Source organism: Symphodus melops (genome assembly GCF_947650265.1).
Source record: "Symphodus melops genome assembly, chromosome: 7".
Lineage (NCBI taxonomy): Eukaryota > Metazoa > Chordata > Actinopteri > Labriformes > Labridae > Symphodus > Symphodus melops.
The window spans coordinates 8,915,693-8,929,081 of record NC_136697.1 but is presented as its reverse complement, the minus strand read 5'-3'; the positions used below and the strand labels follow the sequence as shown (position 1 = coordinate 8,929,081).

At 43.4% G+C, this 13,389-nt stretch overlaps 1 protein-coding gene across 6 annotated transcripts in view; it reads left to right on the top strand.

The window, feature by feature from the left end:
• Nucleotides 1–13,389, top strand: part of carmil3 (capping protein regulator and myosin 1 linker 3) — a 96,576-nt gene that overhangs the window by 66,513 nt on the left and 16,674 nt on the right. For 4 of the 6 annotated variants that reach the window (XM_079349436.1, XM_079349440.1, XM_079349439.1 and 1 more), the window contains 9 exons: nucleotides 32–86; nucleotides 1,108–1,280; nucleotides 2,309–2,377; nucleotides 2,757–2,850; nucleotides 5,500–5,598; nucleotides 5,707–5,826; nucleotides 8,919–9,032; nucleotides 10,557–10,732; nucleotides 10,827–10,920. In XM_079349436.1, the coding sequence (XP_079205562.1) occupies nucleotides 32–86; nucleotides 1,108–1,280; nucleotides 2,309–2,377; nucleotides 2,757–2,850; nucleotides 5,500–5,598; nucleotides 5,707–5,826; nucleotides 8,919–9,032; nucleotides 10,557–10,732; nucleotides 10,827–10,920 (994 nt within the window). The remainder of the gene's footprint in view (nucleotides 1–31; nucleotides 87–1,107; nucleotides 1,281–2,308; nucleotides 2,378–2,756; nucleotides 2,851–5,499; nucleotides 5,599–5,706; nucleotides 5,827–8,918; nucleotides 9,033–10,556; nucleotides 10,733–10,826; nucleotides 10,921–13,389) is intronic. The other 2 variants (XM_079349438.1, XM_079349437.1) reach the window with 1 other exon arrangement.

The following is a 13,389-nucleotide window of genomic DNA, read 5'->3' as shown; positions in this document are numbered from 1 at the left end:
GTGTCCCTCTTCTCTCCCTCTGCCTCCTCAGGGTGCTCGATGATATTCTGCAGAAACTGGTTCATTTGGTGCAAGAGGAAGAGTGTGTGAGTTGGATTATGTAACATATTGTGCACACACACACACACACACACACACACACACAAATCCTCTGTGGCATTCCGCACAGATGCACGCCTACACCATGCCTCACAGATCTCTGTATCTGTACACACTCTCACACACACACACACACACACACACATCCTGTTCACACACCAACAAATGTCACCATTTAAATTCACAGTTTAAACTAGTCTGTCCGCATTCATGTGCGTTTAGGCTCAATCTGCCAACTGACACACTCACAAGGTGGAAGCAGGTTCACCAGTCGTGTCATCTGTGACCAATCAACAGACTGCAGTGTGTCGCTCCACCTTTTAGGTTCAGATCAGTGTACTTGGAACTCCAACAGAAGGGGCTTATATTTAGTTTTGCTCCTATCTCTTTTTTCCCTGCAGTTTGTTTGACTCCTTGCATCTTAAAAACAGTTGCATCAGTTTAAAACTATGACCGAAAGAACCCATACAATAACATGACACCTGATTTTCACTAAAGAATGTCCCCATTACTGTTAACAATAGATATATAGGATTGTGCTCTACATTTGGATCGTGTGCATCTACAAGAAGACGCGGTTCCTCGCAGTATATTGTCGACAGAATTCAAGCCAAATCAACTACAGATTCAGGAAAGGGGACAAACAAATTAGTAGAAAAAAAGCATCCTCCCTTAGAAAGCAGAAAATCAATAGCTGTAGCTGAGCCCAGACGAAAAAGGTGTTTTTAACATCTGATTTACATCTCAGCAGCAGCATTCCTTTCTCCATCCTTTGTGTAATTATAACGTAAATACATTTCAAGATATTTAGAGTAATGATCTCAATAAACCCCTGAATAATTGTATGACTGTTGTTCGTTTTCATCCCTTTGTGAATGTCTCCTCTCAGTTTGAATGTCTTGATCACAGACTTGCGGCTCACATCCATTTTGATTTTGAACGTTCCCGATTTCAAATCATCTCTCACCCCCCCCCCCCGTTCTCCCCCTCTGCCACGCCCACTCACAGGCCCTTCAGTCCCTCTCCCTGGCTGACTCGAGGCTCCGTCAGCGGGGCACGGTGCTGGTCAACGCTCTGGGCTCCAACACCTGCCTGCGAAAGGTGGACCTCAGCGGAAACCTCCTGGAGGACTCCGGAGCAAAGATGCTCAGCAAAGCCTTGCAGATCAACACCACACTCAGGTTTGTGCTCACTCCCTGAAACATTAGTCTATCAGGTCATTCCTCTTGAAGAGGACGGTTCAGGAGGAGGAGGAGGAGGATGAGAGAGGAGAAAAAACGGGCGTGTAAGGATGGAATAAATAATAGGGTCAGAGGTAAAATTAATATGTTTGGTATGTTTTGGAGAGAGGATATGAGGAGCCTGCTGAGAGGCTGACTAAGCTTCAAAGTGAACCACGGAGGAGATAAGAGGGGAAGACAGGTGTTGGAGGGATAGCGGGGAGAATTGGAAGGGGGGGGGGGGGGGATGGCCTTGAGGCGTACAAGGCACTGCACCACCTTTATGTACAAATAGAAACTAAGTGACGTCTTGTTTTTGTTTTGAAAATGGAAGGAGACGATGTGCTCCAGAGAACGGAGGGGGGGGGGGAAAAGCAAGAAAGGGGATGGGATGCCAGTAGTAGGATGGGAAAATGGTTGGCTTTGGCCTAGAGAGGGAGAAAGTAACGTCAGCACGGGGGAGGGAGGCCTCCCAAGGAGTGAGATTTGGGTTTAGCTTATTGAATTTCTAAGTCAGAGCAAGTCGGGCGGAGGAGGAGGAGGATGGATGGATGGATGAAAGGAAAGAGGGTCTGAAAATGACTGATATATTAAAAACAGGAGTTAGACAGAGTGGAGTGTAGGTGGAGAAACTGCACTGTGAATAACAGACGCTCATTAGTTGCATGGCATTCGTTCATGCATTCCTAATTCTGAGATATGGACTCTTTCTTAACATCGAGCAGCAAAGACAGTTCTGAGAAAGCCTTGTTTATATCGCTGTGATGTTTGTGCAGATGCATACTCGGTATCATAGTTACATTACTTATTAATGTAATGATACTCTGTGTGTGTGTGTGTGTGTGTGTGTGTGTGTGTGTGTGTGCGTGTGTGCGTGTGTGCGTGTGTGCGTGTGTGTGTGTAAGGAGCTTTCGAGAGTGTCTCATCTTCTCCTTCTTCCTCTCTCTGCCTGTCTACTCCTATTTCCCTCTCGTTTGATCTGCTCTCAGGAGTGTGACGTGGGATCGCAACAACACCACAGCGACAGGCTTCCAAGATGTGGCTCGAGCACTGGAGCAGTAAGACAACACAACACGCTCACAAACGCACGCGCGCACAAACGTTTGAAGGGGTCTGCACACATAAAAAGGATCAGTCACACACACACACGCACACACACACACACACAGGCAAAACACCATCTCTGTACAATGTTTACTATTACACAGCGTTTCATCAGTCCTCTGACGTGTGTGTCTGTCAAACAGTGTTTTTGAAGTGTACGGCTGTGATCTCACTTTTCACGTGTGTGAATGTGCGTGGGTGCATTCGGGATTTAAAAGACAACTGTCGTGGGTGTCGTGTGTTTGTTCTGGTTAACGTCACAACACGTTCTCTTGTTTTTGGGGCGACGTCATCTCTCTTCCCCCTTTTCACTCTCCTCTCTCGTCTTAACAGCAACTTCACCCTCCAGTACATGCCCATCCCCCTCAGTGATGTCACACAGGCGTACCGCAGCGCCCCCGAGAAGACAGACCTGGCCCTGACCAAGGTGAGAGACGCTCAGCTGGTCCTTCACTTGGCTGTGTTTAACTGTTGTGCATCATGTTACAGAAATGAGCACCGGACCAGTCATCATGATTCTTTGGCTGGATGAAGGATTTAAAATAGCAATTGAATAATAAATGATGATTGCTAATATATTTGCACATTTCAACTCCTGAAAGCCAGTACCTGAACTGCACTGTACAAATGATTGATATTTTAAAGTAATAAACAAAAGGGATTATAATTATTTTAAACGTAACATTAAAGCTCCCATAAAGAGAATTTAGCTTGAAAAGAAACAGACTGGGATTCATACTGATGCTTCTTTATGACTGACAAAACTAAAGCAGACCATTAGAGAAAAATACAATTAATCCCTTTTTCCCGTTTGTTTTATATCCCTGTTAACCCTGCCGCAGGGTAGGTGTCAGACAAGTTGATGAAATATACACAAGATGTTTAAAAAAAAAAGAGATTCATCCCAGAAAACAATGCTCACAATCAACAGGAAGAAATGACATGTACAAATGGTCCACAAGGGGGCACCGAAGGACGTGTCACCTAACAGGAGCTTTAAATTATAGTGGTGAGCTTTTGTCACATTAATCTGGCTTCACAGGATTTCAGTGTCTTTTAATTTAAAAACACAGAAGAGCTTTACAGACATCATATCCGAAGATTGAAATTCAATCTACTCATTGAACAATTATTGATTCATTAAAGGTTCTTATCTGTATGTTTATGACGGATAAAGACTTCATGGCTGATGGTCATTGACGACAGGGCTGTCAACTTTAAAACTGAATGGTTATGATGCGTATCAAAGACTTGTTTGTAATCTGTTTCTGCACAGTCAGTAAATGTAAAAATGTGCCTGCAGCTCGTATTCGTTAATGAACTGCATTTTACCACTGCCAGTAGGAGTTAAGAAGAAGAGGTTATAACATATCATCTGTACCATCTGGTTCCAAACTACCAGTCATCTCGAGAGCAGCCAACAGACAGGATGCAGGGTGATAGCTACTTCAGTCTGTCTCCCTCTCAGCTTCTTCACACCTACTTTAGTTGTTTTTGATCCTTTGTGACTGTGTTTACATCTGTCATTCTGAACTCTTTGAACACAGAGGCAGCTAAAGAAAAAACACGGATGTGCTTAGATGTTTTGTCGAGATTTTATTCAGGCTTGTGTATCAATTCAGCTGGCATTTTTTTGAGAACATACTTTTTGGATGTGATCTATCACGCCTTTATGCTGATGCTTATGTCTGTTACTCAGAGTCTCTCGAGTGGAAGTGATGGATCTTTAGATCTATGGATCTATCGGGCTGTTTTTAGATCAGTCCGTGGTGGGCTTGAGTTGCGAACTAGAGGGTCGCCGGTTTAAGTCCCAACTTCAGACCAAGTCTGTAAATTCGTCTCGGAGTTGACGCGGTGCTAGGTTACTTCCCGAGCACTGCCCAGGTAGCCTTAAGCAAGGCGCTGGACCCCACCACCATTAGTACATGTCTGTTTGTATTTCAGCCTTGTGTGTGCATGTTCCACAACAGAGTCTAACATTTCCCCTTGCAGGATTATTAACATACATCTTCTACATAACTGAAGTTCTTCTGTTTAAAAAGCACCTGAGTTCCAGTTCTGCCTCTGCTATGGAGAGTTTTGTCCTCTGTTCCATTTCACATTTTTTATTCCACTACATCTTCATCTGCCTTTTTGTACTGAAAACGTTCTTTTGATAGAGCCAATTGAAACATTTCATTTCAAGCTACATAGACAAAGCAGTCACCTTCTCTCAGGGGCATGACGGGGACATTCACTGACAACACTAACAACCGCTAATCAGCCTAGCAAAGGAGACAAAGACTGTTCAAGCAGCACGCTTCAGCTCTCGCCTCTATTATCTATTTTTCCTTTGGCACGTAGCACTATCTGATTTAGCAGGTTAGCTTGTTGAAATCAAAAGACAAAAATGTGTCATTCCTCGGCAGAAGAGATAGCCGTGGCTGAACATAAGAGCTTTCGCTTCACACCATGAAGGATGTGGTCATTTTCTCGTCAGTGCCGCCTCAAACAAAATGATGTTCGTCACATAGCTTGTAAGCTAGGGTGTACAGAGCTAGTCTGTTTACACTGCACGTCATCCTTCATTTACCTTCCGACTCAGCTGTCACTCAATCACTCACAACTTCTCTCCTCCCCGGAGTGTCGGAGGCTGAAGGAGCATTTCTGATAACACTCCACAAACAGATGAAATAAACATCAGTATGTGAGCATACGGTTACTCCTAGGGCACTTCTTAAATCAGAAGTAAATGTGAAACATGTGCAACAATGTGCACTGTGGTCTTTGCTTGTCTTGACATCTCCTCAGTCCTTGGGGGAACCCTTGATTCCCTCTTTCTTTACATAAGATGATTAAGCAGTGAAAACTTCCACCTGCTGAGTCCAGACAAAAAAAATCTAAGGCATCCCATTTATTTCTGGAGATCAGAACTCTCTCTCTCCAGTCTACTTATTACCATGCAAATGGACTTGTCTCCTGTCGCCTGTCTCCTGCACACTGTGCTTTGTAAACACCTGTCATCTCCTCTCCTCTCTCTCCTTGTTTGTTTTCCTTTTTGTGTGTGTGTGTGTGTGTGTGTGTGTGTGTATGACAGATCCAACGTGCCCTGCTTAGGAACAACCAGACTCAGCGTTTTTCACAGAAACAGGCGCTCAGGCTGCACCAGGGCCTCGTCACCAGCACAGCTGAACAGGTGAGTGTTAGAGCACACGATGGTGAGCAAGTCTGTAATGTTGTTTCATTGTACATTCAAATACGTTTCTTTCTTTGATGATTTGAATTGATGTGTGTGTGTGTGTAGGTCATGGAGCGTCTGTGTGTGCGCGTGCAGCAGCAGGTGTGTGTCCTAAAAGGCTGTGAGGAAGGAGAGGAGGTACAGACTGCCAGACAAATCCTGAAAGAAGCCAGAGACTCGCGAGCTGTGAGTAGACTGTTACTCAAAGCTCCTGTGAGGAGTTCTTAGATGAGAAAGAATTCTACCATTGAAACGGAGAGGCGGTTTGCCCCCAGTCCCAAACAAAGGCACAAAATACCTTTTATATACACGTCATTTTTATGCACTGGTAGAGCGCGAGCGTTAGGGTTTATTATTTTTTCAGAAAATTACCTGAATCAGATCCCAGGAAAAGACAACCAATTTATTGGGGATCCTGAGAAAAAAAAAGCTTTTTTTTTTTTTTTTTTTCCCCAGCTAAACCCAAGCAGGCCTAATGTTCTGACATCATTCAAGTAGGCCTATTTGTTCCCAAATCCTAATCACCTTTATGGTTTGTCTCAGTCACAGTGCCAGAAACTCAGTTTTCAGAGGGTTTCCTACCTGAAGAAGTTACATCCATTTCCTTTTCCTATACCGTGTCCCACATTGACATCTTTTTAAGATATTTCTCTGAAACATTTACGATACACAGGCAGCTTTTTCTCTGTTTTATCACACATGAAACACGTTGCTCTTACAAGCCCAGTGGAAAACAGTAAGGGTAATGTATGTATGACCTATTCATCCATCTTTCATGACAGTGTGATTTTGATTCTGTTTTTTGAAAATCTGGATGGATTATAATTTAATTAATTTATATTTCATTTCAAGGGAGGGAGATCATGTAGATCCACATTGACTTTTAATCAGAGAGAGAACCCTTTATCTATCAATGAAAGTCCCATTGAGGTTAAGAACCTTTTTTTCAAGGGAGTCCTGAGCTCATCTCTTATCAATATTTGTATTGAAGCTCCTTGATTGAAGCGCTGTTGTTTATTTTAATGTGCTATATAAATAAAGTGACAAGAATCAACAGAAACCGACTGTTTGTGAAACACTTAAGAGAAGATCAGATCAGACGGGAGCTTTCAGCAGTCTTCTTCGTCCTTCTCTGTTTGTTTCGAGGGTTTGTCCAGCTCAGCAGGAAAGGCTTTCACAGCCTTGAAATCCCACAGTGACTCTCCCAGCAGAAGCAGCGTCAGCCGCTGTGAATGAGATCGATGAAGGAACCATTGTAATCCTTGAGATGTTATCTGACTTTAATCTGGGTGAAAGTTGAGTCCCTGTCCTTCGCTTGTTGCCCCCCCCCCATCAACTGAGCCCTATGTCGCTCTGCTGGACACAGTCACATGACGTACTTTAAAGTGCATTAGTTTAACTAGCAGCTTTGAAATCCAGACTTCCTCACTCAGGTGGACCTGATGAATGCAGGAGGGGAACCTGAAGTCTGTGTGCACACACACAAAGGGTGAAGGGCTATGCCCCTCGTGCAGGCGGCCCGGGTTCACATCCAGGCCTGTGGCTCCTTTCCCGCATGTCTCTCCCTGATTTCCGCCTCTGTCCACCTTCCTCTCTCTATTATAAAGGCAAAAGGCCAAAAATAAATCTTTTAAAAAAAAACTTGATAAAGTGACAAAAACTGTAATTTAGCTCTTTGTAAACACTGATTGACAATATTTTTAACAAGAACTATTTATTTACTCAAGTTAGTGTTGTAGTTAAGACCACACTACCCGAGACCAACACATTTAAAGATCGAGTCATGAACGAGACTGTAAATATCAATGAAGAATCATCGGAAATCAGGGGCTGTGTACTTTAATAAAGATATATGATTGAATGGAGGTTTTTTGCTTTTTTAGAATCACATTTAATGATGTGAACGTAGCCCGTCAGTGGTGGTCATGACCGGTCTTGATTTAAAATCTAGAGTCTGGCCGGTCTGATACAAACTTCCTTAGCTTGAGCGTGTGAGCGAGGGGCGTGGCTTTTGGTGCGGCCTATGTCATGTCAGTCTGAAGAAATACTCGGGACATATCGTCCCAAGCATCAGAGGAACAGAAAACATCCAACACGGGCTGAAGATAACCAGAGGAGCTTATGATCAAGTCTGAGAGTCCTCGCAGAACAAGCACACGAGTGAGATATCACACTACAGTGCTGCTTGGTGAAGGTTGCTATGACAACACAAGACATATTACACAGTATGACTTAAGGATAGACTAACAAAAAAAGAGAATCTTTCATTAGTAAACCTAATGCAAGGGCGACCTAAGGACAAAAAGAAGTGAAAACAGTGCATGGCAGCTTTAGCAAGATAAACTCGACACTGTCGATACGTCGATCCACGAAACAACCTGTAAAAGAAACAAACCAGTGGCACCTGTGCAGCAGAGACAAACGTGCCGCGATGAGGAAGCAAAGTGAAACGCTGTTCAGTGCAGAGAGCATTTGTAAAACAGTAAAACCCCAGGATGTTACAAATGTACAGTATATTGCTGCCTTTGCACTACGTTTTTACAGCAAAGCCTTTCCCAAGTTGTTGATCTTCACAGATTCCCAACAAGAGCAGCAGTGGGACGGAACATTAAACACAGAAAGTCTACATCACTGTAGTTTGTCTTCAGCCTGCTTTTTTTGTTTTTTAATGGTTTATTTGATGTTGTCGTGCCTTTGTTTCAGTGGCTAGAGTCAGAAATCAGGGACAGAGAGAGAGAGAGTGGGGAATGGAGCTGGAGGTTGGATTTGAACCACGAGACAGGAGGACAGTCTTCTCTGCACAGTGGGGCGCGCATACTAACCACGAGGCTACTGGCGCCCCCCACCCTTTTGTTCAGTGACCCTTGGAACCCTGTGACAGTGCGCCAGTCTCCTTTAATAGCATTGCACTGGTGAACACATCACAGAATTGGACGAGTCACCTCCTATAAACTCCAATTTACTTCCGCAAATTAAGAAACAACTAGTGACCAACGAGCAGAAGTTTAAGGAGCCGACGTCGAGACACAACTGTTAACACTTTTTAAATCACAGCTTAAAACATTTAGTTCCCTGTCTCATAATGTCATTATAACGAGAGATGCTCATTCTACGCACTGATTATAAACTAATTCTTTTTTTTCTCCTCCTGCGTGTGTGTATGTCTGTGTCTGGTGTGTGCGTGTGTGTGTGTGTGTGCGTGTGCGTGTGCGTGTGCGTGTGCGTGTGTGTGTGCGTGTGCGTGTGTGTGTGTGTGTGTGTGTGTGTTTTGGTATCAGCTGTATCCGTCTCTCTGCGAGTTGGCCCATGTGCTGTCGGTGGACGGCCCCGTCAAACAGCGACTCGACACTCTGGCGGGAGAACTCGCCAAGGCTGCTGACAAAGAGCTGCAGGTGGGTTTGGAGGTGATGCTGCGGCTGCTGAAATCGCAGAAAGATTTCTCCCCTTATGCATCTGCACTGAGTGGTGAAGTTGCCGACTAGTTGCATTTAAATTGCCCATTAATACAGTGCGACTGTGTGTGTCGCAGGTATGCTGACTTTAAAAAAAGAAACACAGCATTGAAATTCAAAAGGAAGAGTTTATCATTTTTGTAGTTTGGGTTTATTCCCTTTGGGATTCAGCAGCAGGGCGCAGTGCGATGATGAAGAAGCAGCACACCCCGAGGAGGAATCTGCAATACTTGATGTTGGATTTCATCTTACTCCAGCCTTATTCAAATGAATGTTTGTGCTGTTCTGCACAAGGCTACTTTTTAATTTGCAAAAGTCAAAGTGAATCAAAAATTATTTAACAGCAGCTCGAAGTGTGATGCAGAATTCACTTATGTGTTGGCGCATTACTGTGTCACGTTGCAAAGAGGTTTAGACTTACAGTTGTGAACAGATGATTTGAATGTTGACACAATGACACACAATAAATGGGAATGATGCCATGCACATAAATAATAGAGGACAAGTCAGAGAAATGCAGATTAAAAAAAACAAACAAACGCTGTGTATAAATACTTGATCGCTCTGGGAAACTAACTTTTAGTTCAGTCAGACAGGTCACGTTTGTATCGTTTCAAATATTCATGCAGCAGAACATAGTTTGTGTTTGGCTTCTAGACTCCGACCTAATCACTGCTCGCACTTTTACACTCATACATGCAGAAGATTGTTGAGAGTGAGTCCGGAGTGAAATTAATTTTAAACCTTTATTTATTCACCAAAGGACGTTCTGGTTTGCCTCTTGTCCAATGCCGTCGAGATAACAAGCACGTAAAAACAACAACCACTACCACACTATGAACCAATTAGCATTAGCTGGAGGGAGTTCCGAAAAATTGCAGAATACAAAATATCAAAATGCAGTTTTACTGAGTTCAGTGAAAACTCGAGGGACTTGAAGGAGCCAATCAGGAGAATGAGTCATGTAGGTGCCTGAATTCCACTTCAAAAGGTTTGTAATGTCGGGTGGAAGTTCTCCAATAAGAACAAATATAAAAACCAAGGCCAAGCCGCCTTCTCATACAGGTCACAGTGAGGAGGGCAGAATCTATCAACGAAACAAAATAAGTTTCAGATTACATAATTGACATATTATGCAATACTGCAGTTCTGTTGGGCAGTGGGTCCATCAGAGAATAAAACTTCATAGAGGCAAAAAAGGTGGTGAACAAACACATTTGGAGGGCGGAGTCACAGACGGCGTCGAGAGGCTTTAAAGTTGAAGCTGCAGCGTGTCTATAAATGACATCGCCGTTATCCAGAACTGACGATAATACAGCTTCAACAATTCCTTTTTTAAATGATCAAGGGAAACTTGATTTCTTCAGCAGAGGACGACTGCCTAAACAAGCTTATACTGAAAATAATACATACATATTTAAAAGCGTTGTAAGTTGAATCCTGCTTTGGGTCGTCCCTATCCAGGTGGTGGTGGACTCGATGGTGTCTCTGTGCCGAGAGTTGTGTCCAATGTCCTGCTCCGCTGCAGAGAGACTCAGCCCGCCCCTCTCCTCCATCTCTGAACAAGTCTCCATCCCTCGATCCGCCATCCGCAACGCCCTGATGGAGCGAGCAGCTGAGGATATCAACCGAGCCCTGGAGTAAGAAAAAAACCCCCGACTGAGAACAGTTCAAGTAAGGCAAAGAACTCCAGCTGCAAAAACTCAATCATGAGTCATTGTCTTCTTCATTCAGGGAGGTGAAGCTGTCTGTGGTCTCATATCTAACCAACTCCATCGTGGATCAGATTCTGCAGGAGCTCTACACCACTCATAAAACCCTGGTACTGGTAATAACCCTTTACTGCATGACTTCTTTATAGAAATGTAGAGACAAATGTTTCTCTGTTTGAGGCTGAAGTGTAAAACTTCATTTCAAGGACGGCTTTGGGTTGTGTGTCGGCTTTGTAAAAGGGTTGTTTCGCAGTGATTTTGCAACAGTTACATTCTCAAACACCGCGTTGGTCTGGATAGAAGAGGTTATCTCCTTGAAAACGCATCTTTCACCATGCGTGGAATCGTCTCGTATTTGGGGTCGTGACTTTTAAAAGCGAAGATACATCCACAACAGTAGACATGCCACTCATCTGTGTAGCATGGAACTGCACATGACTGAGGCCAGCCGCCACATGACGACGCTGCACGAGAGAGAGAGAGAGAGAGAGAGAGACCCGGTGATCGTCCTAAAAGGTTGCTCCTCAGCAGGTCAAGTCAATCAATGCAGCGGAGTCATTAAACTGTCTAGTAGTTAAGAACTAGTCATAAGGTGAGTAAATCAGAGTTCTTTGTATTCATATTTATATGGTGATACCGATGTTCACCACCAGAGCTTTGTACGCAAAAGTCTATTACTATTTGACATGATAGGATGATTTCCTGTTTCTCAATATTTATGTAAGAGGGTTTCTAACACCATAAAATGCCTTAAACTTTAGTTTCCTTTATCATTACAGCAGCTTCTTCACAAAACGACACATTTTGACTAAGACGGATGAATAATAGATGGGAACAGATTGATGGATGGATGCTTTATTGATCCTGAGGGAAATTCAGCTTCCAAAAACACATGCCATGTAACATTTGTTACATCAACACCTGCTGTCCCCTCCCTCCCATTTTCATTTTTTTAACCCCAAAGATTAAACTTGCTGCGCCACAATATAAACTTTGTCAGACGAGACATTTTGAAGTCAGTCATTACAGAGTGTGTCTGCCTCCCAGATACCATGTTTTTCACCAGTATGATGTTCACGTACTCAGTGTTCAACATGTTCTTATGTGTTCCCCGTGACTGATTTCACAGCTGCATTAATATGTCTGCTGCTTATGAGTCAGGGTAAAGCGTTACAACAACCTGCCACCTTTCTGATACCTGTCCTGAGAAAATGCTTCGACTAAAAGTAGAGACTCAAATATGTTGGCTTTATTGACTGATACTGGATGAACAAAAACAACAAAACTAAGTGTTGTCTGAAGAGCACAACTCGGTGTGAATCTGAAGTAGCTGCCACACTGGAAGCAGAGGCAAACAGCTGGCATGGCTTTGTCCCGAGCCGAAAATAAATCTGCCCAACAGTGTCTGCCATAAAAAAAACATTAACCCAATAGATGATTAAGGAGGGGTTTTCTATGATATTCAGTGGGCCTGGACAAGCTTACAGTCACAACAAGCCAAGGTGAATCACCTCATTTGCAAAGTGTGACAACTATCTCTTCATGTAGGTCACCATATGTCCGCACTGTGAAAAGGTTTAGCCGTATTTCAGCTTCAAGGACGTTTTCTCTCGATGCCTCAAAATAACTTTCTTTTTCATTGCCTTTTTTTATTTGTATAAATGTTGTTAATCCAAAAGTCACTTGCTGTAGCTTTGAAGACTCCCTGTTTTGGACAATGGTGGATTAGCGCTGTGTGTTTGTGGACAATGTCAGGATTTCATTTTTTTTATTTTTTTTTTATGAGTCAACATCTCCAGAGTGAGATGAGTCACTGAGTCATCTGAACTCCCAAACAAGATCTGTTTGAAAAGCACGTTGTCTTCCAGGCCCTACACTATTTAAGTCCTAACAATGTTTTTGAAGTCTCTGTTTATTGCAGATGAACGTCTATATCAGATAAGAGAAATACAGATAAAACAAAAACCTCTCTCCAGTTCTGTCAAATTAGAGATGAGACTTTTAAGCTGAGTGCTGCAGAAACAGATAACACTGGAGTGTCACAAGGCAACACTTCAGTCTCCTGGAAGGACTTGTTAGCTGGTTATTAAACAAAGTGTTTTTAGTGTTTCTATGTGACCTACTGAAGCAAACAAGGCTACGGCCCCATCATGATTATTTTATTTTATATTGTTGTCAATAATGCCTGAAAACACTGACGCGGTACGGTGCTTGGTAGGTTTCGACTTCGCTGCTCAAACTTTATCAACATCTTCCACCTCAAAGGTTTGCAGCTTCACTTTTCAGACGGCTCTCTCGCAAAAGTACCATAACTAAGTTCAGTCTTTGGACGGTCATATTGAGTCGTAGCATTAATGCACCAGTCTGTGAATTCACATCGCGTCTCGGGGTACGCAGCAGAGCGGGAGCTCCACATACACACACAGTCAGACATGCACACACACACACACACATACACAGCGCTGCGCTCCCCACTGCTGGCTCAGCTGTAACGGTCTCGTTTCTGTAACACCCCTGTTACTACCGCTGGAGATCACGACCCCGCATAATGACCCCCCCACCCCCCCCATTACGCATCTGAGACA